Source organism: Pleurodeles waltl, chromosome 7 (assembly GCF_031143425.1).
Source record: "Pleurodeles waltl isolate 20211129_DDA chromosome 7, aPleWal1.hap1.20221129, whole genome shotgun sequence".
In the NCBI taxonomy this organism is placed as follows: Eukaryota; Metazoa; Chordata; class Amphibia; order Caudata; family Salamandridae; genus Pleurodeles; species Pleurodeles waltl.
In genome coordinates, this window is record NC_090446.1 from 1,354,470,622 (window position 1) to 1,354,498,113 (window position 27,492).

The window sequence follows — 27,492 nt, forward strand, 5'->3', positions numbered from 1 at the left end:
TATAGTACCCATTCAAGGCAAGGAATGCCCCGACTCGAGTCTGGGTTTTTGGAGTTACCCAGTCTAGAATAGTCTGGATCTTGGGTTGGAGTGGCTGAACTTGGCCTCCACCTACAAAGTGACCCAAGTAAACCACAGTACCCTGCCCTATCTGGCATTTAGATGCCTGGATAGAGGCCTTCTGCTTGCAGGGCCTGCAAAACCGTCTTCCGGTGGGCCAGGTGATCCTGCCAGCTGGAGCTAAAGACAGCAATATCATCAAGATAAGCTGCACTAAAGGACTCCAAGCCAGCAAGGACTTGATTCACCAACCTTTGGAAGGTGGCGGGGGCATTCTTTAAGACAAAGGGCATCACAGTAAACTGGTAGTGCCCATCAGGTGTAGAGAATGCGTTTTTCTCTTTTGCTCCTGGTGCCATTTTTATTTGCCAGTACCCTGCTGTTAAGTCAAAGGTACTTAAGTATTTTGCGGCACCCAATTTGTCAATTAATTCATCTGCCCTTGGAATGGAGTGAGCATCTGTCTCGGTGACAGAATTAAGCCCTCTGTAGTCCACACAGAACCTCATCTCTCTCTTGCCATATTTTGTGTGAGGTTTGGAGACGAGACCACTGGGCTAGCCCAGGGACTGTCAGAGTGCTCAATCACTCCCAACTCCAGCATCTTGTGGACTTCCACTTTGATGCTTTTCTTAACTTGATCAGACTGTCTGAATATTTTGTTTTTGACAGGCACGCTGTCTCCTGTGTCCACATCATGCGTACACAGGTGTGTCTGACCAGGGGTTAGGGAAAAGAGCTCAGCAAACTGCTGGAGGACTTGCCTGCTGTCAGCCTGCTGTTGGCCAGCGAGGGTGTCTGAATAGATCACTCCATCTTCTGAGCCATCCTTAGGGTCAGTGGAGAGGAGATCAGGGAGAGATTCACTCTCTGCTTCCTGGTCCTCATCTGTAACCATCAACATGTTTACATCTGCCCTATCATGGAAGAGTTTGAGGCAGTTAACATGGATCACCCTCTTGGGGGTGCTGCTAGTGCCTAGGTCCAGCAGGTAGGTGACCTGACTCTTCTTTTCTAGCACTGGGTAAGGACCACTCCATTTGTCCTGAAGTGCCCTGGGAGCCACAGGCTTCAGAACCCAGACTTTCTGCCCTAGCTGAAACTCAACCATAGCAGCCTTTTGGCCATACCACATCTTCTGGAGCTGTTGGCTGGCCTCAAGGTTTTTGCTTGCCTTTTCGATGTACTCTGACATCCTTGAGCATAGGCCTAGTGCATAGTCCACCACATCTTGTTTAGGCTCATGGAGAGGTCTCTCCAAGCCTTCTTTTACAGGAGCTAGTGGTCCCCTAACAGGATGGCCAAACATAAGTTCAAAGGGGGAAAACCCTACTCCCTTCTGAGGCACCTCTCTGTAGGCAAAAAGCAGGCATCGCAAGAGGACATCCCATCTCCTTTTGAGTTTTTCAGGTTTGGGATCTCTTGCCTCAGTGTAAAGGAGTCCATCTTCCCAATAGACCCTGTGTGTTCCACTGACATTTCCTTTTTCTTGTTCTGCTGCTTGCCGTCTTAGGCCTTCAAGAGAGCGACAAGTTTCTTCCCATTGCACAGCTGTTCTCTTGAGGGTCCCCCTGTGCCCAAGAGCTCAACCTGTTAAGGTTCCAGCTCCATGGACTCAGTTCCCTCAGAGGACAGAACTTCTTCCTGGGAAGAGAGGTTCTGTTTCTTTTTCTGTGCTGAAGCTGGTCCCCCAGTCTTCTTTCCTTTTCTCTTGAAAGGTTGGGCCATTATTCCAGACTCCAACACTTCTTTTTCACCAAGGGCAGGTTTTCGAGTCAGGAGACAGGCCGGTAGGGCTGGGGTCAAAGCAGTTGTCGTCTTCCGTCTTCTCTGCAGGCTTGCAGGTCAGCAATCATTCTGGTTTCTTCAGGTTGCAGGAATCAGATTTCCTGGGTTCTGGGGCGATTTAGAGGTGTGTTCAGGTCTGGGAGGGCAGTAGCCAATGGCTACTGTCCTTAAGGGTGGCTACACCCTTTTTGTGCCTCCTCCCTGTGGGGAGGGGGGCACATCCCTGATCCTATTGGGGGAATCCTCCAAAACTAAGATGGAGGATTTCTAAAGGCAGGGGTCCCCTCAGCTCAGGACACCTTAGGGGCTCTCCTGACTGGTGGGTGACTCCTCCTTGTTTTTCTCATTATCTCCTCCAGCCTTACCACCAAAAGTGGGAGCAGTGGCCAGAGGGGCGGGCATCTCCACTAGCTGGGATGCCCTGGGGCGCTGTAACAAAAGGGGTGAGCCTTTGAGGCTCACCGCCAGGTGTTACAGTTCCTGCAGGGGGAGGTGAGAAGCACCTCCACCCAGTACAGGCTTTGTTCCTGGCCACAGAGTGACAAAGGCACTCTCCCCATGTGGCCAGCAACATGTCTGGTGTGCGGCAGGCTGGCAGAAACTGGTCAACCTACACTAGAAGTCGGATTGGTATTCAGGGGGCATCTCTAAGATGCCCTCTGGGTGTATGTTACAATAAATTGCACACTGGCATCCGCGGGCATTTATTGTGCTGAGAAATGTGATACCAAACTTCCCAGTTTTCAGTGTAGCCATTATGGAATTGTGGAGTTCGTGTTTGACAAACTCCCAGACCATATACTCTTATGGCTACCCTGCACTTACAATGTCTAAGGTTTTGCTTCGACACTGTAGGGGCATAGTGCTCATGCACATATGCCCTCACCTGTGGTATAGTGCACCCTGCCTCCGGGCTGTAAGGGCTGCTAGAGGGGTGACGTACCTATGCCACAGAAGTGGGAGGTTGGGATGGCACTCTGGGGGGAGTGCCCTTCGAGACCTTCCCTGGCATCAGGGCCCTTGGTACCAGGGGTACCAGTTACAAAGGACTTATCTGAGTGCTAGGGTTGTGCCAATTGTGGAAGCAAAGGTACAGTTTAGGGAAAGAACACTGGTGCTGGGGCCTGGTTAGCAGGGTCCCAGCACACTTTCAATCAAAACTTAGCATCAGCAAAGGCAAAAAGGTAGGGGGTAACCATGCCAAGGAGGCATTTCCATACACGTTGAGAGTAGTGTAGTTACTTTAGCTTTCAAGTCTGATGAGTCGTCCCTCAAAGGTGGACAAACTGCTTTTTACCTCTGTCACTCGCCCAGCCACACCACAAGGATCTTGACAGAAAGGCAAAGTCTACACTACCTTCCACAATTCTAGCCTTGAGGGACTACCACAATATTTGGATGGCTTGCAATAACTGGTGTGCATCTGGGGAGGCTGTGGAATCTGGTGACTGTTCAACAGCTGTGAGGGGAATGTCTTTCCCCATTGTAGACTGATGAGAGAGGCTGCCAAACCAGACATTGTCTCCCAGCAGAGAGCCGGTGTAGTCCCCCAGGCAGGCAGCATGGAAAAGCAGTGTAGGAGCTGGGCACTAATGTCCAGTAACACACACTCTGGGTCCGCTTACTCACACAGTTTAGAGGGCAGCAAATGCAGCTGGATTGGAGGGGGTGGGGGCGGGGGGGAAGTAATACCGTAGGTGGACAACAAAGATCTGGCTGCTGAGGGACACAGTCTGTATCAGGGGGAGGGGCTAGAGCAGCCATTCATTGTCTCCGGATTCAATGACAAGCGGCAGTGTCACAGTGGTCTGCATTCCTGGGACGGCGGTTCATTGGTGGTAGTCAAATGCCACACTTTCCTCCAAAGGTAGTCATTGGATCAGCATGTGCAGCTGGAGAAAGCATATATTTGCCAGGCTGGGGCCTAACCACAGGTGAGAAAAGGGACTCTGGTTTCAGGAGGGCCAAACTGACCTCCAGTCATTGAGGGGAGGGGGGAGGAAGGGAACACTCTCCGAGGTCAGCCCACACCAGCTGGGACAGGCACCGCCAAGATTCACTAGTTTATTAGGGGTCCACAGACTTCTACTGATGCCATGATCAAAGGGGGGTATGCACCACATGTGGAGACAAAAGGATTGGGGCTTCCCCACCAGAGTTTGATTCTCATAGGCACCCACAGCACCCTCACGGGCCGGGTCATCACGAAAGGCCCGGGGGAGGAAAAGTACAGCCTGGGCAATCTGCAAGGTGTCCCCTACACCGCTCACCATGGCTTCACCAGGCCGAGGAGGAGATAGCACTCACCAGGGGCCACACTAATCCATTGGTGCGCAGCCGGGCACCGTCTCTGCAGCTCTCCTCCGTGGCATCTCAGCCATCCTAGCTATCAGGAAAGCACGGATTGGAGAAGAGAGAGGGCACAAATGTGGGGCCATTGCGCACGGCTCAGGTCACAGCCCCCACTGATGACCTCCGCTCTCCTTCCACATCTGTTGCCTCAGTTGCCCAGACTTTGGGTGGGGGGGAGGAGATGGGGGGGTGGACATTTCTCAGAGGATGGCCCCCTGGACCAACCCACACTCTGCCTGTTGTCACCTCCAGCCCCACAGGGGCTTTCCCGAACTCCCGCTCTGGTGTGTATGTTGCAGAGGCAATCCGCTTTAAGAGTCTCCATGGCCTCCATAGGCCAGTACCATTTTGAGGCAGGGAGCATGGCAATGCCTGCCACAGTCATCGCGCATCAGGGGACCCTCAGCGAAGCGTTCCCTGGTCCCAAAAACAGCCACCAGTAGTTGGAGGAATACACTAGGGAACTCACTGTGATCAAGGAGGACCCAGGGCAGCAGATGAAGCAGGATCGCGGAGGAGGTCCCGAGTGCGCCACTAAGATGCATCCAACATCTTGGCTGCTTCGGATCCACGCCGCCGCTTAGTGAAGTTTTTTAACACTCTTTCACGGATTGTCTATGTTAGGTTGGTGTGGTTGTCGTATCAAACAGTGCACAGAGTTCCTATAGGACAAGGATACACCAGGGGTGGCTCCTCCGCTAAGGCGGAGCATCGCCCCGCTGGATTTCCCAAAAAGTTAAAGTAAAATGATAAAAACGTACACTATTCTATTATCATTTTATTTTTCCTTGTAGTGCGGGCAGGACTGGGCTGGAGGGATGGGGTCAGAGGAGGGCTAGATGCACAAAAAGTGTTCATATCTGTTTGGCCGGCCATGTTGGGCCAGCCAAAAAGACATGCGTACTTTGCATGTTCTATATACGGCTGTATAGCACAGTTAGGTAGAGAACATGCCCAGGCTCCCATTCCCAGTCTAAGAGGCAAAGCAGGCCGCTCACACCAATCACAACGCTGCTTTCAGAAGTGTAGTGATTGGCTGGAAGCCTGTGCAGCCAGGAAGAGGAAGATGACGGAGGGGAGACAAATGAGTTTCCCCACAAAGGTAAGTGCATTTCTTTTTTAAATGCTCCATCCCCTGACCCTTCGCACCCTGTCCCGCTCCGCCACCCCTGTTCAGTGCATCTGGGATACGCAAGTCACCTTTGACCAATATCATTATTGCATCATTGTCAGTTTGAAGGATTGATGTTTCTGTGGTAGAGCTAGATAATAATTTCTCGACTGTAAATCATTAAATGGATCACAATTTCCAATAAATTGTTTAAATTCTGACACTATGAAGCTTTTTACAATTTTCTTTCAAACTTGGAGATTGCTTACACTGTAGAAGTTGCTTAGAGTTTCAAAATGATTATTATTTTTTTATTTTTTAAAATAAAGTTTAAATGGAGTGGGGTGGCCTGTATTCTTTTAGGACAGTCTGAGACATTGTCCTGTTTTTGTGAAACTCATCACATGCAACGAGCAAGTGGCTATAGATGGGCTGGTGTTTCAGCATTGTGGACTGATTTCGATGAACAAATGACACAATGGTATATTCATTACAGTCTAAATTAATTCACTTTTGATAATTTCTATGAAGTTGTTCCAGATCACATTGTCTGGAACACGAGTCTGTAATATTTTGCCAAGTGACTGTGTACAAGAGTTTTTATTTTATTAATTTAAGTATTCTGAGAATGCATCACTCGTTTATTTATTATTTGTGACATCCAGAGTAACGCAGATTTCAGTATGCTGTTTTACAATGTCAAACTATTGTGTGACGACTTATGGTTTGGGTGGTTGAATTGGAATATTCAGAAAGAGGCCTTTCTTTGTTTAAAAAATGCTATCTTTGTACATTTTGTCTCTCCCTTAATAGGGAACTAAGGTCACCACTTATGGCTCATGCTGCCACGCACATTCCATTACCCCGAGCTTCTGCCTATCTGCATGGAGATCTTTAGATTACTGCCGTGCTGATTTCTTTGTTTTCTGTCTTTGAAAGTTCATAGAGGATAACTTGGGCTGTCGGCAGTGGGGTCACTTAACTCTTTGTAAAAGATGTTGTAACATAGACCACAGACTCAAAACCAGGCTAGAGGTAGCAGATGTTTAGTGTCCCAGGCCAATTGCTTCCATATTATTACCTCACTAATTGTAACTTCCTTCAATGGAATTAGGGAGAAAGGAATGAGGTGGTAGTCAGATCAGTTGACCAGTATTGGGGGTTCTGTTCTCAAAGCACCTTTTATCACCTTAAGAACGTACAGGATATGTTCCTTCACATGACAAGGTGTCATACATAACTGCGTTAGGTCACTGATGCTTAGACAGCACTAAGTTGAAAGACGGTAGTCATTGGAGTCACCCCAATTTACATTAATATCCCCTAAAAAGATGTTGTTCAAGGATGATATTGCGTTGTCGGTGATCAGTGCCACCAAAATCAAATCCTGGGGGTAGGCGTGTGCAATGTGAGGTTGGGTGCCCAGGTAATCCCTGTGGTTGAGCAATGCCCCAGCCCCTTACCCTCCCCCCACCCAATTCTCACCGGGGGCCACACTGGGACTTGCAGTGGATTCAGGGTTCACCAGAAACATCAAAAAATAATAATAATTTGACACCACAGGAGTCTCTCTGGGACCCTAATACAAGGCTTGAAGGGTCTTGGGACCTCTACCCTGCCCCATTATGTGTTTTTTTTATTTTATTAATACAACAGTATACTCCACACTGGTGTACCAGTGATTGGTGGGTATAACAAATCAGTTAGCATGGCCGGTCTCCTGACTCGAAAACCTGCAACAGTGATGCATCCAATAGGGAGCAGCAACCTCTGAAGCCTCATAGGACGGCCCTGAATCCCAGGACCAAGAAACTTCTGGGAGCAGTGGCTCTGTTCAACAAACAGCAACAATCTATGAACTTTTCTGCAACTTCTAAAGACTTCACTCTTCCCGCCGGAAGCGCAAGACTTCACCCTCTGCACCAAACGCCCCAGGCTAGAGATCCAGAGAATCAACACCACAGGGAGGACTCCCAGGCGACTGCGACCCCATGAGTAGCCAGAGACGAACTACCTGGATCCCCCACTGCGACACCTGCAGAGAGAATCCAGAGGCTACCCCGGACCACGACTGCCTGAAATAAGGGACCCAACGCCTGGACCAGGCACTGCACCCGCAGCCCCCAGGACCAGAAGGAACCGAACTTCAGTGCAGGAGTGACCCCCAGGTGACCCTCTGCCTAGCCCAGGTGGTGGCTGGCCCGAGAAGCCCCCGTGCCCTGCCTGCACCGCTAGAGTGACCCCAGGGTCCCTCCATTGAAACCAATACAACACCCGACGCCTGCTATGCACACTGCACTAGGCCGCCCCTGTGCCGCTGAGGGTGTCTTTTGTGTGCCTACTTGTGAACCCCCAGTGCTCTACAAAACCCCCCTGGTCTGCCCCACGAGGATGCGGGTACGTACCTGCTGGCAGACTGGAACAGGAGCACCCCTGTTCTCCATTGGCACCTATGTATTTTGGGCACCTCTTTGACCTCTGCACCTGACCGTCCCTGAGCTGCTGGTGCGGTAACTTTGGGGTTGCCTTTCACAGTGGGCTGCCTTTGCCCAGGAACTGAGACTTGTAAGTGTCTTACTTACCTCACAATCTAACCAATACCTACCTCCCAAAGGTACTGTTGATTTTTGCACTGTCTACTTTTAAAATAGCTTATTGCCATTTTAACAAAAACTGTATATATTATTGCTCTAATTCAAAGTTCCTAACTTACCTGTGTGGAGTACCTTGCATTTTCTGTATTTACTTCAAATCTTAAACTTGTGGTTCTAAAATAAATTAAGAAAATATAACTTTCTATATAAAAACTATTGGCCTGGAGTTAAGCCTTCGAGTGTGTGTTCTCATTTATTGCCTGTGTGTGTACAACAAATGCTTAACACTACCCTCTGATAAGCCTACTGCTCGACAACACTACCACAAAATAGAGCATTAGAATTATCAAATTTTGCCACGTTCTTACCTCTAAGGGGAACCCTTGGACTCTGTGCACACTATCTTTCACTTTGAGATAGTATATACAGAGCCAACTTCCTACAAAGTGCATCCCCAACTTTTTAAAAAACACTGCACCCTACCCTTGGGGCTAGCTATGAACTACCTCAGGGTGACTTATATGTAATACAAACTAAGGTTTGGGCCTGTTAAGTGGCTACACTTGCCAGGTCAAAATGACAGTTTAAACTGCACACACAGGCTCAGATGTTTGAAAGGCTACTGAAGTGGGTGCCATAATCAGTGCTGCAAGCCAGCTAGTAGCATTTAATTTACAGGCCCAGGGCACATAAAGTGCACTTTACTAGAGACTTATAGTTAAATTAAATAAGCCAAATTGTGGAAAGGCCAATGTTACAAAGTACAAAAGTGCACAGATTACAAAAAGCCAACAAAAATGAGTCATAAAATAGGAGATCAAAGGGCAAAAGGCTAGGGGAAACCATGCCAAGGATGTCAGGTCTAACATTCCTGATCACATATGCGCAGCCTTCTGAAAAGGAGTCCGCATCAGTATCTGTGATGGTGTGCCTGAGATACTTTTAATTTTTTTTTTATATTTTTCATATTTTTGCCATTTATTTTGCATATTGCATGTCTAGGCTCAAAAATAGATAAAAAGACAAGCTTGCTAAGGCTGAACCTATTGGCTTTGCCAATGCTTTTTATATTTGGATGTCGTTAGTACAGTTAGTGAGGGGGAGTGGCAGCATACCTGGGGTTTCTTTGTGTTGGGAGAAGGAATGGATGGTGCTGCCAGGGGTGGTGGGTGGAAGGGCAGTGGTATAACATTTTAATCTATAGGACTGGGGAGGCTTTTGGAGATGGGCAAGGACATGGAAGGTCATGCTATGCATAGCGCCCCCAATACTTCTTAACGTAGTATTTTAGATAAAGCTTCCAGTACTGGACACAGCACATTAGTTCAAGCATTCAGAACAGGGTACAGCATTCAACATGGAAACCTAATGATTCGTCAACTGTGACTCAACCTTTAAGATAACATCTCCTAAACCAAGTTAAAAATATGATCACAGTTTCTATTATCAACCATAAGAGAAGTATACATGTAGATTGAATTATACAGCTCAGAAAGGAAAGGAGACAAAATAACAATGGTGTTAGAAATGGGGCCTTTGGTTGAGAGTCAGGTTACCCCCTGCTCAAGAAAGGACCCTCACTATAGTCAGGGTAAAAGAGAATCACCCTCAGCTAACCCATGCTTACCCCCTTGGTAGCTTGGCAGAGCAGTAGGCTTAACTTCAAAGTGCTAGGTGTAAAGTATTTGTACCAACACACACAGTAACTTAATGAGAACACTACAAAATGACCCAACACATTTAGAAAAATCGGAAATATTTATCCCAAAAAAAAAAAAAGACCAAAACAACAAACATCCACACTACACAAGTCAAGTTATCAATAAAAATGCAATAAGAGTCTTTAAGTAGTTTCAAACACACATTAACGCTGTTAGCGTGAAAAAGTACCTTGGGTGCGCCAAAAATAACCCCGCACGGGTGTGTGCTTGTCAAAAAGGGCTTGCGAAGTGTTGATTCCACTCACGAGCGGGACCTTGCGTCGTTTCTACTTTCGCCGGGTCAGGGCGCATCGTTTCTTCTCTCCGCAGGAGAGTGATGCGTCGATCCGGTCAGCACTCTCGGGTCCAGGCAGGCCCAGCAGTACTTGAGTCGGAAATCCAGCCGCACAATGATCCGAAAACCCCATAGCGCGGGTTGCGATCTCATAGCCTCAGTCAGCAATGCTGCGTGTCGTTTCTCCTGTTCCGTGCAGCGATTCTTCGGTCGCGTTTCCGGCGAGCGTTGATTCTCAGCTGCAGAGCCGGCGGCGCGTCGTTTCTTCAGCCGCCGATCGGAGTCACGTCGATCTTTTCCCCACACGGCGTTCTGTGTGTGGATTTCCTTGTCTTTAGGCTGCCAACTTCTACTTTCAGGGTCCCAGGAACTGGATGGGAACCACAGGGCAGAGTAGGAGTCTCGCCAGAGACTCCAGGTGTTGGCAGAAAGAAGTCTTTGCTGTCCCTGAGACTTCAAACAACAGGAGGCAAGCTCTAAATCAAGCCCTTGGAGATTTCTTCTCAAGATGGAAGGCACACAAAGTCCAGTCTTTGCCCCCTTGCTCTGGCAGAAGCAGCAACTGCAGGATAGCTCCACAAAGCACAGTCACAGGCAGAGTAGCTCTTCTTCCTCAGCTCTTCTCTAGGCAGAGGTTCCTCTTGTTTCCAGAAGTGTTTCTCAAGTCTGTGGTTTTGGGTGCCCTAGTTATACCAAATTTCTCCTTTGAAGTAGGCCTACTTCAAAGTAAAGTCTCTTTTGAATGTGAAATCCTACCTTGCCCAGGCCAGGCCCCGGACACTCACCAGGGTGTTGGAGACTACATTGTATGAGGGCAGGCACAGCCCTTTCAGGTGTGAGCAGCCACTTAGTCCCTCCCTCCTAGCACAGATGGCTCATCGGGATATGCAGGCTAAACCCAGCTCCCTTTGTGTCACTGTCTAGTGTGAGGTGCAACCAGGCCAAATGTCAAACTGACCCAGAAAGGGAATCCACAAACAGGCAGAGTCACAGTAATGGTACAAGCAACAAAATGCTCACTTTCTAAAAGTGGCATTTTCAAACACACAATCTAGAAATCAACTTTACTAAAAGATGCATTTTTAAATTGTGAGCTCAGAGAACCCAAACCCCACATGTCAACCCACTCCCAAAGGGAATCTACACTTTAATCAGATTTAAAGGTAGCCCCCATGTTAACCTAGGAGAGGGGCAGGCCTTGCAACTGTGAAAAAACGAATTTAGCAATATTTCTCTGTTAGGACATATAAAACACATTACTATATGTCCTACCTTAACCATACACTGCACCCTACCCTTGGGGCTATCTAGGGCCTACCTGAGGGGTATCTGACATGTAAGAAAAGGGAAGGTTTAGGCCTGGCAAGTGGGTACACTTGCCAAGTCGAATTTACAGTTAAAACTGCACATAGACACTGCAGTGGCAGGTCTGAGACATGATTACAGAGCTACTTATGTGGGTGGCACAACCAGTGCTGCAGGCCCACTAGTAGCATTTGATTTACAGGCCCTGTGAACCTCTAGTGCACTTTACTAGGGACTTACTAGTAAATCAAATATGCTAATCATGGATAAACCAATCAACTATACAATTTACACAGAGAGCATATGCACTCTAGCACTCGTTAGCAGTGGTAAAGTGCTCAGAGGTCAAAAGCCAACAGTAACAGGTCAGAAAAATAGGAGGCAGGAGGCAAAAAGATTGGGGATGACCCTGCATTTGCAAAAAAGTCCAACAAATAGTAACTGATCTTGCAAAAAACAAAATAAAAAAATAATAACAAAATAAAAAAAAAATAAAAAAAAAATCAAGAGCATGGATGAATGAAAGGATGCGGCATAAAGGCCAGAGCCTCCGACAGTGGAAGTGGGGAATCAGGTTCAGGATTAGCTCAACATCCTGTGATTCAAGACAAATCACAATCTCTTCGTGCTTAAAAACAAAAAAAATGATTGCGTCCTTTTGTAACGTAACTGGTGCTCATGTAAAGTGCTTCAATAGCCCATGAGCAAAGGCAGAAATTCTTTCTAATCTCTGGAATGTAAGTGAGCAGTAGGATCGATGGTCAGAGAGATCTCATCCAGCCACCAGCAGTGTGTACACAGTGTGGCAAGAGCCCATCCCCATTTGCTGGGCGTCACTCTGTTTATTTCTGCTCACAACTAAAAGGCCTCAATAGACTTTAATTGAGTCACCCGCTTTTCAAATCTAAATCAACCTCCAAAAATGTGTTCATTTAATACTGATCTTAATGGGATCACGGTTTTGAGCGTCCGATTTCCCCCGCTTTTTTTGATGCTCTATGTGCCAGTAGCATGGGGTGTTCAATTTCTACCCTCAAATTACAGGACACTTTGCACATGTGGCGACGCACTGCAAGCGTGGAGACATTGGAAGATGATTGATGTGGAGCAGGGAACTATGAGTCGCATTGCACATTCATTCTGAATCCCCCTTCTCTAAACCAGGCCCTCTCAAAAGATAGAACTCCTACCTTGTCGAGTAAGCCTTAACTACGCTTGACGGCAAATACTGAAATGCAAGTTTAGTAAATGAACAACTATGGTATCCAAACGGAATGACATAGTTGCTCAGGTATGGGTCCTGTGCTCGCTGTGGCACAGGACTCGGGATGAGATTGTTTGTTTTCCTGCTCAGAGAGATTCTGGCTGGAAGTTTTGTCAGGATTCTTACTAGTGGAGAAAAACAAGGCAGATATGTATCTAGCTGGTCTCTACTTGATATGATATACTGGGTGAAAAACAAGTGACAGGCACGTGTCCTCAGACTTTTACAAGCATTCCACGCATCACCTCAGTTTTCCCCAAGTCCCGACTGTACCAGGCTGCAGTAGCTTAGGCTATTACTAGTTCCATGCCACCTCAATCTCAAGAAACTAGAGTTGTATGAGCAGAGTGGACCACCTTCAATTGTGCCTTTTGTTGACCACAACAATATTTAAAAAAAAAGTAACTATACTTTTGTTCAATGCATGACAGATCATAGAGATGGCAGTGCTTCAACATATACAATTTGATATGTTCACGTTTGCTAGTATAATGATTTGTTATTACTTTCTAGCAGCTAAATAAGTATGCCTTTGCTAGTTATCATGTTAATAGTCATTAGCACAGCTCTGAGGCGTCACAATTATGTTCTGGAAGAACCAAGCAACGACAGCCTAATATTTATAGGCTTAACCTGTCACTCGTAAATATAGAGTTCATTTTGTACACCTGAACAGCTTGTTTAGAAGGTTATTTCCTGAATGCGGCATAGCCCATTTTGTGGCTCTGCCCGTATAAAATTAACAAATAGTTATAGGCATCTCAAAGTAGCCATGAGAGATCATGTTGATATTAACACTCATCTAGTGTTTGTTACATAGGTGCACTTGCTGTTATTAACATTCATGAAATGTTTAATAATGGCATGGGTCGGGGTGGTGGGTTCTGTCTCCGTCTTTGGGACACATAGCCAATTATGGCTAACCTGACGTGGAAGAGAAACACACTTTTTAAGGATAGGTTTGCATTTGCAACCTGACAAAAAAAAAATAAAGTCTGTGCGGTACACAAAAACAAAAAAAAACAAAAAATACAACAACAAGCATTTGCAATGCAATGGGTCTTGCGTTTGCTCAAGTTAGAGCTGTTAAAGTTGTAAATTCCTAACTGGATTTTTCTTGTCACTGAAAATTAAAACAGTTGATATATGAGAGCCAATTCAAAGTGCTATGAGCGCGAAGGAGAGAGACAAAATTAAAAAGAGGTTTGCTTGCAGTCAAATGTATCGGCAATCGTGCAATTATCCATATAACACGAACAGTGTTCAAGGCAGTAAAAAAAAAAAAAAAAAACGCCCTAAGGAGAGACAAATGTAAAGCACTTACCAATGACAACAAAGGTATTTGAAAGGCAAGCCAACGAACGAGTGATAGGCGCGCGGTAGGTGTGGTTAAAAGCCCACAGACAGATTACAAGTCACAGCGCTTGCACGCTCTACCTAAAACAAAGGGGGATTCTTTTCTCAACATGTGTCAATAATTGATTTGAACATAAAAAAAGTGTGATGACTCAGTGTATTTTCAGGTATATAATACTGTCTATATTGTACTGGAAAGTGACAACTTCCTAGTACGCCTAGTAGTCTCAAGGTAACGGTCAAAGGAGTCGGACTCAAGTAAGTAAATTGTTGAATGGGGATGAGCAAAAGTACACATTCTGTAGATTGTAGAGGATAAGTCTTGCAGAAACAAAGAGTTGTTCTTCAATGAGTGCAACACATTATTACGGTTTCCCCAGCTCCAAGAGCCCATAAAATAAATGATTCCAAATGCACTTAAATAGAATAGTCAAGATGGATCAGCTAAATGTTCCTGTAAAAAGAAAAAAAAAAAAAAGGCGTTTCAAGACAACTTTGGCAGGTTAGGAGCGTTGGAAAAATATGCCTGTATTAAACTCCTTCAAATTGAAAGGTGAGGGAGAGGAGGAAACATGCAAGGCCTTACCTTGGGGTGGCTCTCAGGATCACCCAAGTCCCGAGAATGGAAACAACAGAGTGAAGAATGTGGACATGGCAGGTTAGCAGCATTAGTAGGACACCAAGAGCACCCCCGCCAACCTGCTTCACCCAGGGGCCTGCAGGAAACAAATTGAAGACGTATTAATAAGAAAGCAGGATTGTGTGCACGTGGCTTACAACTTGCAGGGAGAGATGTATTCACATCATCTAAACCAGGGTCTCCAATACATATATAATGCAAAGAAAGGAACATAGAACCAGGGCCAAGAGCTAGAACAAATGCAGAAAGCAAAATGTATAAACACAACATCGAACAAAGGACAGGAAGACATAAATAAACCATAGAGACGAATATCTAAAATGGAGCATAGCTGGTGTACATGTGTACGGTAAAGGGAATATGCAGGCCATAGAACCCTGGAGACAAACCCAAGTACCATTCACAAGGCAAGACGAACACATCAGGGTTATATTCAGGGCTAAAGTACGTGTCACGTACAAAAGGTCTACAATCCGAGACATGCACAGTGTGAATTAGATGTACACTCAAGACCTACACACAGAACAAAACCAGAGATAACGCAAAAAGTAAAATGTGTACAGCAGACGCAGAACTTATAATCGGAACATGTGTACTATAGTGCTCTAAGGATGTATGCATTGGACGGCATCATCAACAGAGAAGGACTCATGCTTGGCCGTAGAAGCCACACTCAAAACACACATACACCAAAAACAGGATAAATGGAGACATGCTTTAGAACTAATTTGCATAAAAAAGAAAGCAGTTTAAAAAGTATTTTGAACCCAGGACATATGTAGATGTATAAAAATAGGTAGGCAGACAAAAAACTTACAAGTGGGGAAAAAAATGAATATGTCTACACTGCAGAGATAAACCAGTATTTACCCATTCCAGAAATCAAGAAAGACACCATACACAAGCTAGACAGCAGCATGTACCTACATCACCTAATTCCAGGGACAGGGAGTAAGGTGCCTTACCATAGTTTATAACACGTGGCATAGGCTAAAGGGTACTATGCAGAGAGACAGGTGCACACACTTCATGTAACTAGAGAGTAAGTTGTTTGTACTGAATTTAAGTCAATTAGGCAGTAAAATGTGCCGCAAAGACTCAAACCCAGATGACGTGCACTACAAAGGGAGTTAGGTCAGCATGCTGGAGTTAAATTCAGAGGGTATATTAGCCCTTCAGTTCTTTAGAGTGCAAACCCCCTATTGCTAGAATTACGGACCTAAAATCCTAGTTCCTATGTTAGGAATACAAGATCCCATACTTCACCATCTACAGTGAGCTTGTTCTAAACTGGTCAGAGACCAACTGGCTTAAAAACTAATCACATGATTTCCCGTTCAACTAGTACCTGAGGAAGGATGCAGCTGTCAGATGTAGCAGGCAAGTGTGTCTACCAATCCCATGATCTACCAGAGGCAAGACCGATCCGTTAGGATGTGGACTTGGTTATTCTTTATTACATGGGTCCTTAGTGTCAAGTCCTAAAATATTTAAGCTACATCTGCAGTATCAAAGACCTCTGAGAGCCTCAGCCCCCCAAACAAAACTGTTTTGCAATCCTGAATAGTACAAAATAGTAGATGTTTACAATTTCCCGAATAAAGGATCTGAATATTGTATAACAAAGAGGTTTTACTGGAGTGATAGTTGCTCTCGTACGTTTGATGTTCTATTTACATTTGTACAGATAAAAACAGCCCAATATTATCTATTTCCCAGAGAAGCCTGGGGTCTCACACTTTTTCCAACTGTTAAAAACTGGCATAAGGGTCATCCAGTTAAACTACGGTACCCACACAAGTATCTGGTGAGTTTTCTTGATCTTAAAAGACTTTATTTGCAAACAATATATGTATGCAGTATCACATTTACTGGAAACCAGAGGGCCAGTATATAAAAAAGGATTATGATGTGGAGTGTATGGTCCCAACCTGGACTCTGCATGGAAAGTACCTGTAAAGATTGAAGCTGCCTTACAACAGTCGTGTTAAAACTATCACAAAAAATCCCTTGCCTACTAAAGCAGAACATCTAGTTACTACACTGATATGCCCTTCATGATCACTGTGCTGTCCAACTTTAAAATAAACTAAGATGTCATAGTCCCAGCATCACTGCACTGTTTTGGGGTAGGCATCCATTTTGTTCACAAAATCTACCTGGCAACCTCTTACTTGCCCCAAAGTCCCAGGGTGCAGCAGGATGAACACTTACTCGCATTCTTGAAGAGGAAGCCCACTGGTATGGCGGAGATTAGAATGGCTAGGTACTGGATCTCTTCAGGTGACATTATGGCACTGCAACAAAAAAACAGAAACATGAAAATGAGTACCTGTACTTAGAAAAACCTAAACCGAAGCCACCAAAAGAAGAGAGCTCACAAGAGGAAAACATGAAGAAAACATGAAGAAGAAAGCTACTGAACAAAACACAACTATGCTAAACCGGGTAAGTCCTTCAAGGACACCCTGGAAAACTAGGAAGCATTTTATAAATTTCGTTGGAGATTGTTTCTATCGCTGGGTGGAACAATCATAAAATAAAACTGTGCTAAATGCAACATTCAGAGTATCATGGCTTTCTACCTAGGTACAGCATGGACATCAATGGTACAAGCTTCCCACACACACACACACACAAAGTCCAAGCAAAAAAAGCAGCTGTGCAACTTTACATATACACACGCACACAAAAAACAGAATATTGGGTAGCTATGTAAGCACCCTAGACAAACAAAATGTAGTTACTGAATAGGTAACAGCAAAGCAAGTCTAACATAACAAGACCCATACTTCTTAGTTATGGATATAAAGGACAACACCTCTAGCCCATTTTGTTTACAAATAAAAGGAGAGCCTTAACCACGTTCCCAAACGGTTCAACATATGGGCAATGCAGGCAATAGCAATTGTGTGCCTACACTGGAAAAATACAACACAATTGTCAAAAGTATGTAACTGCAAGGAGCTTGAACGCATTACCATGTCCTTCAACTCCTGGCTTTTTCAGGTGCTACTTTTTAGGGTCGAGCCTCGTCGCATGCGCTTGCTCATGCGTTTCGCTAAGCGAGATGCTTTAGTAATTAAAAAGGGCTCGGAGCCCTGTCCACGTCACGTCAGTGTCTGTCATTGGCTTGTGGGCTTGCCTGTTAGAATCTGCTTGATTTCATTAGTGGAAGGCATGCACATGTCATGCCTTTTCCGGTGGATAGCCCTCCTCGAGCGCATCGACCAAGTACAGAAAACATGCAAGGCTCGCTGTTTTCTGTCCGGCTCGTGGACTACTTTTTCTCTATTTTCCCAGCGCGATCTGGCTTGGTAGAAGTCAAGCGCTTTACACAGTTAATTGCACTTTTTCGGGTTACGTACATAAATGCACTTTTGCCGATAGCGTTGTAAACTCCTAACCCGACTTTTCACCTATCAGCTCTAACACGAGCAAACGTGAGACCTGTTGCATTGCAAATGCTTGTTTCTTTTTGTGTTGGCACTTAGTGGCAGTGTGTGTGTTTTCAGTCTTGTTCCTTATGCAAGTCTAGCCCCTCAGTGTTCCTCCTCAACACCTTCCGATCCATACTCCACAGTCCGTCTGGTGCTCCAGCCCCTCCTTCCCACCACCCATTGTCTGGGTGCCACCGCAGCCCCTCCCATCCACCCCCAATTGAATGTGTGCTTCCCCTGCCACCCACTGCTTGCCCCAGACCCTACTGCCCACCCTCTGTTCTTCATGTGTTCTCCTCTCGCCTATCCTTTTCCACCCCACTGCCTTCTCTCCCGTCCTTGGCAGACGAGGCAGCATGAAGGAAGAAGCAAGAGAGAAGGGTGGGGTGGTAGGGATATATTTTAGGTTTTTTTTTCCTTTAAAGATAAAACATTTTTTTTAAACCACTTTTAGCCACACTGCTGTACAGCACGGCAAAAAATTATTGCGAAAGTCAATGGGTCTCACATGCGAGGCCTCGTGGCTTCGTCAATGCTGTATTTTTTTTATTTTCACTCAGCAATTCATGGGACTGCATGTTTCAATGCTCGCTCTGCCTGTGTTTTAGTCTGCCTCCTCCCGATTGTTCTTTTTTCACTCCTCCATTCACTAAAGCTCCCCGAGCCTCCCAATCTCCCGCTCAGTGTTCAATTTGTTATTTTTCACATATTATATATATATATTTTTTTTTTTTTTTTTTTTTTTACACACACACTTTATATTTTGTGCTTCACACACACACTTGCTTTCAAATAATTAACATTTTAAATTTACATTTGTAACATGGCAATATGCCAAGTTAAACATGACTTCTATGGGTTACTATACATGCACCCATAAACTTTACGATAAATGCATGCACCTGCATCACAACATGTTGGAATGGGGGTTTCTGTAATAGCAAAGCGATTGGAAGGTTGTCAGCCATGCATGCAAGTTGTTGCATGAATTGGCATGCGTATGGCAAAAAGCACTGGCAAAGCCAACAGCCTTGCCTTTTGGAGCTAAGACCTATTGGCTTTGCCACTGGGTTTTTTGTTACATAAGTGCCTATTCACATATAGCCATTTGCTGTGTATTCAAAGACCAAGGTGAAATGTCAGGAACTGCCTTCCAATGGTGCTGGTTTACTTTTCTTTCTCAGACTTCAAAGTGAGAGGATTGATGTGAAAATCTTGCTGGATACTGGGGGTAGGAAAGAGGTTTTGTTTCTAGCACACAACGTTTAAATTAACTGTGCAAGTATTTCAGAATATATCAAAATTATGCATGCACAAATTAAGCTTTTATTCTTATTAATGAAGAGTGTTGGAAAATGTAGAAGGCTAGCTCTCTATCTAGTGTAAAAAATGAAGTGCACTGTGCAGAGAGTCCAAGCAACTCCACCTTGGTTTACAGAGGTCAAAACTAGAAACCTAATGCTTTAATTTTTACGGTAGCTTGGTCGAGCAGTTAGGCCAATCTTGGAAAAGTGAAAAGCATGTGTTGTACTCACAGTATCAATAAAAATGGCCACACACTCAAAGGGATAACTTGAGATCAATTTTCAAAAATACTTCAGATTTTTATAAAAATAATTCTAAGATCAAGATCATCAAAATCGGGTAAGTACTTTTTAAGTTATGATTTTCTGCTTCTGTGCGGAATTACACACCATAACAATCACTTGGGGGAAAAAAAAAATATATATATAACTTTAAAAATGCTTATAAAGTCAGGCCAAGTGTTTACCCGTGTCTCCTTTTGTATTTTTAGGTCGAAGTCATCAAGAGGTCCTGTGGACCAGCCGGGGAAGTTTGGGCAGTTCCTGGTTTTGGCAGAAGCAGCTGCTGAAGAGTCCTTGGAGCTGGTGCAGGACCACTGTGAGTGACCTCTTGGAAAAGCTATGCACGGGCGAGCTACACGGTGAGTCCGTTAGGTCCCTTTGGAGTGCAGAGGTCGCAAGGGGTGGGTGGACCGTTAGAGCACAGCTGGTTCTCCAGTGCAGGGCCCAGGGATGCCAGGTGCAGAGCAAATGGGTGAGCCAAGAGCTGTGCGCAAGAGGTGCCCTTGGAAGAAGGAGAAAGGTCACTTTGAGGGTAGATTGCAGGTCAGCAGGGCCACTCTGCGTGGTGGTTCTTACGTTTCCTGAAGTCCCTCGACTGGGGCTTGCTCCTGGTCCTTTGGGAGTCCAAAGTGGACTTTTCTTCTGGGTGTCTGACGTTGGGGGTTCTGTACCTCTGGCTATTGCATGGTTCAGCCACTGGAGGTCACAGTGCCACCAAACATGGCACACTTGCAGGATTTGTCCTCCCGGTCCATTGGGTGAAATTTGGGCTGGCTGCTGTGTTCAGATCCTTGGTCAGCGGCCAGTCAGAGAACTGGACTTCACTGGTCTTTGCGTCTTTGTTGCAGGGAGTGATGCCTTCACTCTGGAGGGAGATCTTTGGCGATTTTCAGAAGGGTGGAGGTCCTCTGGGGTTTTGTAGAGTCCATCCAATGTCCATGCTACCCCCTCAGCAGTGACTGTCGAGTCCTGGGTGCAGCAGCCAGGGTTGGTGTATTTTTCTTTGTGCAGCAGGAATGCAGTTCTCGAGCCTTGGGTCTTCTTTGTTGCAGGACTTCTTGTGGCCTGGGAATTTGATCTGCAGGTCTAGGGGTGCCTACTAAAAACTGCATTTAAGGGGCGTTAAGGAGAGTACCCTGTAGTGACCAATGGGTCATCTACATTAGGGTGGCTACACCCACTATGTGATCACTTCCTGTGAGCAGAGGTCACTTCCCTTTCCCTGATATGTTATATTCCTACCATGCAAGATGCAAGAAAATGAAATGGAGCGGTCATCTCACGTGCAACACCGTAGGGGTGGTGTAAGCTGGGGGTGGCACTCCTGTCCTTTGTTAATTTTCCCGCTATTGCTCCCGCCAAAAGTTGGGGTTTGTAATGGGAGTGGCTATCTGCTGCTAGCAGCAGGGCTGGGGAGGGGGAGGGTAGGGTCAAGTTTCAAAGGCGATGAGCCCTTTGAAGCTCATAGGCAGGGCTGGGCACATTCCTGGGGGAGGAGATGTAACACCTCTGCCCAGGAAGGGCTTTGTTCTCTGGACCCAGAGAGCAAAGGCTCTCACCCCGGGATTCCAGAATCTTGTCTGGAGGTGGCATGCTGGTTGTGACCAGCCAGCAACCATGCCAGGACTAGTTAGCTTTTGCAGGGGTCACCCCTAGGTACAGTTTGCAATAAACCCAATATTGGTACCAGTTTGGATTTATTGTTCTGAGTTGTTTGATACCAAACAACCCAGGGTTCAGAGCGGCCATCATTTAGCTGCGACACTCGTACTGACCAGTGTACAGCACATGCATTTAAAATGACTGCTCTGTTCACTTACTATGTCCCAGGTTTGCCAAGGACACAGTAGGGGCATATTGTTCATGCATCTATTCCCACACATGCAGTATAATGCACCCTGCCTTAGGACTGAAAGGCCTGTCAGAAGGGTGACTTACCTATATTGCATTTGGTATATAATGGATAGGTCACACAGGCTGTGGGTCATGTCAGTTTTGCATTTTAGGATTGCATCAGGACACAATACATGCTGCTCTCAGGGGCCTACCTCATGCCCCGGGTACCTAAATACCATTTACTAGGGACTTATAGTGGCAGTTAAATGTGTTGTCAAATGTGCCAATGCATTACAACAGTTCTGGGGAAAAGATCTGGCCCAGGGAACCTGCTTACCAGGGGCCATGGACACTAACAACTTTGAAACCACATCAAATACCAGATAAAAGTGGGGGGCTAACCATTTCAAAAGAGGCACTTTCCTAAAGAAACAAATACTTTAATAGGATCAAAACAAATCACAAAACTTGGTGAAGCAATTTCCACACATTTTCAGCTGGTCACTGTATAGTTTTATTAGTAAAACTGTATGTCTGTGCAACATAATAGTGATTTCAATTGAAAATATGTTTTCTATAATAGTAGTGTGCTACCACATCATAAATACTCCACTCTACACCACTCCAGACCACACCACTCCACTGCACGTACGCCACATCATGCTACGTCCCTCTACTCTAGCCTGTACCACTCTACTCTTGTGCTAATGCACTCTACACCACTGTAGCATAGGCCACATCATTCTACTCTGCACAGCTACACTCTACGCCACACTCAACTTTATGCCCCTGCACTCTACGGCAATCCACTGTACACTACCACAATCTACTACGTACCCCTGCACTCTACACCATTTAAGTCTATGCTATTACACTCTGCATCCCTCTATGCAGCTGCACTCAACCCTGCATCACTCCCCGCCACTACATTCTAGTCTGTAACAATCTACTCTACCCCACTGCACTCTACTGCACACTGCACCACTCTATGCCACTACACTTTACATTACTGTACTCTATGCCACAGCTCTCCACACCACGCTACTGACACTCTACAACACAGCACTCCATGCCACTGAAGTCTATGCCACTCTGCTCTACTCCACTGTATGCCACTCGACTGTACTGTGCACCACTCCACTCTGCACTTCTCCACTCTACACCACTCCACTGTACTCTGCGCTGCTGCATTCTATGCCACTATACTCTGCAATACTCTACGCCAATGCACTCTTTACCATTCCACTTTACTCAATGCCATTCCAGTTTATGCCACTTCACGCATCTCCATACAATGCCACCCCAATACACGACACTCTGCTACTCCACTATTTGCTATTCCATTTTACGACACTCCAAGCCACTCTCCTCTCTGCCACTAACTTTTAGCCATGCTGAATAGCAGTCATGCCGGTGAACCACATGGCTAAAACACATTTGCAAAGCCAATAGCTCTTGCATAGGCGACACCTACTGGCTTTGCCAATGCTTGTTTAAGAGTAGGCAGTGGTTCCAAACAATCCCATTTCTGAATGGGTTACCACCTACTTCAAGTAGGTGGTAAAATGTGAATGTTTTGCGACCACATTTCGGTTGCCACTACATACCACTGCGATTTGGTATTAGGAAGGGACACCCTAAACACGCCCCTTCCTAAAACCGAATCGCAAACCAAATTTGCAATTCGGTAATAGGTGACTTAATTGCAAATAGGGCTTTGCACATTTAAAAAAGCCTTTTTGCGTTCGCAAACAGGCTGATCCTATGAACTGGCCCGTTTGTGACTACAAAACAAGAACTTTGTACATGTGGCCCATTCACGGGTGTGGAATTCCTACAGCTCAACGCCTAGGACATCCAATCAATCTGACATCGGTGGTGAGTTCATTGGTTTTGTCTGTGCGTGTCTTGTTTTGACATGGCTTTTGTAACACTTTATTGGTGTGGGAGCTTCCAGGCCCTCACCATTGTAACAAATATTGACAAAAAGTAACAACAACAAAAATAAATAATAATAATTTTGGTCTCAAAAAGCACACATTGCCACTATATTTCCTGGCAGTGAGCAAAACTACTTTGTGTTCCAATGTGCTCCTTGTGGAAGAGCAGCATGCTATCACTCACAGTAAAACCAGCCAATAGATGGATAGAGAGAAAAATAAGAGTTTAATAAAAAGAAAATGTATTGGTTAACACCAAGACTTTGACACATAATTGTATTAGAAATTGACCATAAGTAATAATATAATTTAACTTCACATAGGTAATGGAAAAACAAACCTACTACTCCAAAAACTATTTAAAAGAAGAACATAAATTAAAGAAAATTTAATTTCACGTTCGCTCATTTGTAAATCTCCATTGGAGAGGGTGAAAATTGACTTTCTTTTGCTTATGTTGTTATTTATATTTCCCCTTCAAGTGAGGTTTCGGTTGACGACGATACTGAAGGCCACCCAAGACCATCTAAACAACGCAAAGTGATTTACTCCCAATTTTACATCATGCACCTACAGCAATTGGCTACTTACTCTGTTAAATCTTATCATGTGTCCCCTCTGCCACTTTCAAGACGTTAAGCATTTCCCTTTGCAATCTCTTCGAATGAAAATAGAAATATCTCACCACTACGTCTTGCTTTGCAGCACATAACACTCATGGCTTGTCCCTAACTATACCAATGTACTTGTCCTTAAAGTATCAGAACTCAGAAAATAAAAAAAAATAAAAAAAGTGTTGAGTGTCCTTTACAAATATACCTTAATTTAAGTGACCCCCAAACGTTCCTCTTTTATGCTATACACTGGAATTAAACATGACCAGCGTTAAAACCCCAACTGCTCTTTAAGAAAGCTCTTATGCTTCAGTGGTTGACATTTTCATATTCCTTTATGTCCTGGAGAGGAAATTCTCAGCCTCAGATTTTGAAATCACCTCCAGCTGACCGTGAAAAGATCGTGAGGTTAGGCACTCTACACGGGTCATTCAGTTTATTCGCTTTGTCATAGTGATGGAAACTCTTGAATTTGAAGCACTCTGCAACAAAAGGATCACAGGCTTTCCATCTTGATGGTCACACTTTTGACAGTGTTGTTCTGACTCTGCCCCAGTGACTAGTTATTAGAGACTGCAGCCTGGCATTTAATGCTGTGAACTCGATCTGCTCATTATCATTTATGGAATTATTTCACAAGCACCCATACTACTTTAGATTAGCCAAGCATCTTAACTTTCTACACAAGTGCCTTCACACAGACAGTGACAATAGAAAAGCCTTCACACAGGTGGACAGTGATGATATGCGATATCCTGAGCTTATAGTCACACCACTATACTCAGGCCCGGAGGAGTCACTGTCAGTTGCCTCTCTCTGTGGCCTTATCTTGCTCCTGGTCGGCAAGTATCGGCATTGCAACTATTTCCAATAAATTGCGTTTCTCAAAATGTCTGGAAGTCTTAATTCTCACCGTTCACACAGAGGTGTCACAATCTGTTCTTCCCCTGATGAGACCTTGTTAGGTATTTTATTATCATTTACTTGGTCTTAGCTGTGGAATTGTACTCTCTGTTTCAACCAGTTCCATTACTCAGACCACAGTTGTTTGTTTTACTGTATATTCGCACACATTTATCGGTATTCATAAGACTTTGTTCAATGTGTATCACAAAAACAGTGAACTCTTTCCTACTGCGGTCTTTCTATTTAATTTCATGATTATTTGTACTAATTTCTTTGATCAAATTGGTGTCTGCACATATAGCAGCTGGGCCAGTGGCTTGCTAGTTTAATAAGTAACAACTGTTTACAGTCATTTATTTGCTATTCATTGTGCAGTCTCCTGATGAATGAGTCCTTGGTAAACCACTGTTTTACATATTCATATTTACCCAAGCTCCCCTTGGCATAATGGATTGCTCTAGTGTCTTATGAGTGATCAGAAGTTAGTGCCAGCACCACCAGTCATGACTCAGGAACAGCCAGCCAAAGCAGTGGTTCCCATTAATTGCTTTCTGCAGCAGCATATCTTGAAGAATATTCTAGCTTATACAGCTCTCCAGCACAAAGCCTTGGCAGAGCAAGCAACTTTTAACTCCTACCTGGACTGTGCCCTTTATATAAGCTTCCTTAATATACTTTCTAACACATCACAAATGGTGCAAAAAACGCTATTAGATTGATTCTGTATTGTGGTATCTGTGACAAAGACCACATCACCAGAGCGAGGATGGAGGTGTACCAGCATCCGGTCATAGCCTGGATCACAGTCTAACCTTTAGCTCCATCTTATGTAGCAAACAGAACCGCACCTTCCAAAGCTCCTAGTGCCCCCAGGCTAAAACAGCAATTTTAAAAGGCACTCCCACACTCAGTTTGGCTCTCAGAGGAAAAGGCTGCTTTGCCGTAAAACTACCCTCATCTTTAACAGTTTACCAGCTAACATATGGTCTTGTCTCACACAGGTGACATTCAAACACCACCTCAAGGCACATTTATTCTAAGGTAGAATTAACTCTCCAGAGCCTAGAGGTCTCATAGGTTTACAGTGTGCTATGTAAGTGTAGCAGTCAGTGAGGAAGAAATGCTCAGATAGCAAGGTGCATATCGCTTTTTTCCTGGAGTTTTCCCTTGCTATGAAGAGGCCAGATCCATCTGCCTATTCATACATTAACTTGTTGTTAGGTCATCTTTCCAGTCCCTAATGTGCTGTCTTAAGAGCAAGGAAGAGAGACTTAATTCACTGCATGCACGCACTCATGCTTTTGTCCTCGCCACTGATTGTCTCTCCATCAGCGTGTGTGTACACCTTGGCAAATATTCCATGGAAATTCCCCACTATGAAGGCAGAGCACAGGATATCCTCAACTACTTAGGTTTCAAAGGTGGAAGGGTGGAGCCATTTGCACACCCTATTGTTGAGTGTTCCTTTCTGCTGCCAGTTGAGATGTCGGACACTTCTATGACTTCCTTTGTCCTGCACTCCAACAGGTTTCTTTGGAGCTTGTTGCAGACCTACTGGTCCCACAATTGTTACAAGCAGAGCTTGAGCCATGATGTGCAATTGTATTTATTTGTAGTTTTATCTAGAGTGAGCCAGAACTTTGGGGACATCAGAGCATTTTACATGTAGTCGGTAGAAGAGCTGCAGCTGGCTAGACATTACAACGATTACTTAGTTGACAGTCCAGTGTCCTTTGAAATACAGACCCAAATTCCTTCTGTGAAGTAGAGGTGTAGAGTGGTATCCATAACTTGGGCCTCACCATATAGAAATATACAAATTTAGCTGCAGTCAGTTTCCTAGATCATCATCAACAGGACGTTCCTATTTGAAAGTGGTATTGAGATGACACAAGGGGCAATTATTCTGATTGATGAGGAAATGGAGTTCCAGACTCTTGTTTCCCTCCCTGAGAAGTCTTCCAGAGAATCTTTATTTTCTTCAGTTTAGGAGTTTCCTGCAGAGAAAGTCTGCACTCCAGAGTGTCTGTGGGCCAGCAAAGATGAATAGTCAGTAGGCAAGATAACAAACTAATTGTGGGGCGTTGCCTCTCTATCTCGATATTGTCTTGTCGCTTGGGTATTTGACGGCTGACCCTGTGAGGTGGGCAACTCGCTGGTTACGAGAGGGGAACTTCTTGGTGGAGGTGGTTAAGTAGTTCTCAGCCGTCACCAGGTCAGTCAGCAAGACACCCTGGAGAGCTTTTGTGTACAGCCTTGTACCTAATGCAAACTAGTTTAAATAGACTCCTCAGCTCAAAGGGGAACCAGTTTAGTGAGAGCAGAATAGTAATTAAGCAAGCAATATTGCTGACGGCCGTCTTTAAAGGGTCAGGAGTATTTTCAGTATTCAGTCAGTAGGAAACCGACATATTTGATCCGAGAGAGCATGGCCGCTTGCACCACCGATTTAAAGTAGTGTGGTGGACTAACCTACTTCAACACTCGAAGGAGCCTGACTTTGCAGATCACAAACTTTGTCAGATTGTTGATGTGCTCCTGAAACTGAGGTTTTTGTGGAGTATGACATTTATCGATTGAGCACTGTTCATAATTTCCATCTTACATTTGATCTAGTTTAATTCATTTATGCAAGCCTGACATGGTGTGGATGGTTTCGGAGGAGAGATGGAGAGGAACTCAGATTTTATGGGTTCAGTTTGCAA

General features: G+C 44.9%; 1 protein-coding gene across 1 annotated transcript in view; it reads right to left on the reverse strand.

Annotated features, from left to right (window-relative positions):
- Positions 1 to 27,492, reverse strand: part of MBOAT7 (membrane bound O-acyltransferase domain containing 7) — a 74,936-nt gene that overhangs the window by 43,468 nt on the left and 3,976 nt on the right. Inside the window, exons 2-3 of the mRNA XM_069200783.1 lie at positions 16,680 to 16,762; positions 14,412 to 14,541 (exon numbers count right to left, since the gene is read on the reverse strand). Of these exons, the coding sequence (XP_069056884.1) occupies positions 14,412 to 14,541; positions 16,680 to 16,755 (206 nt within the window). The 5' untranslated portion in view covers positions 16,756 to 16,762. The remainder of the gene's footprint in view (positions 1 to 14,411; positions 14,542 to 16,679; positions 16,763 to 27,492) is intronic.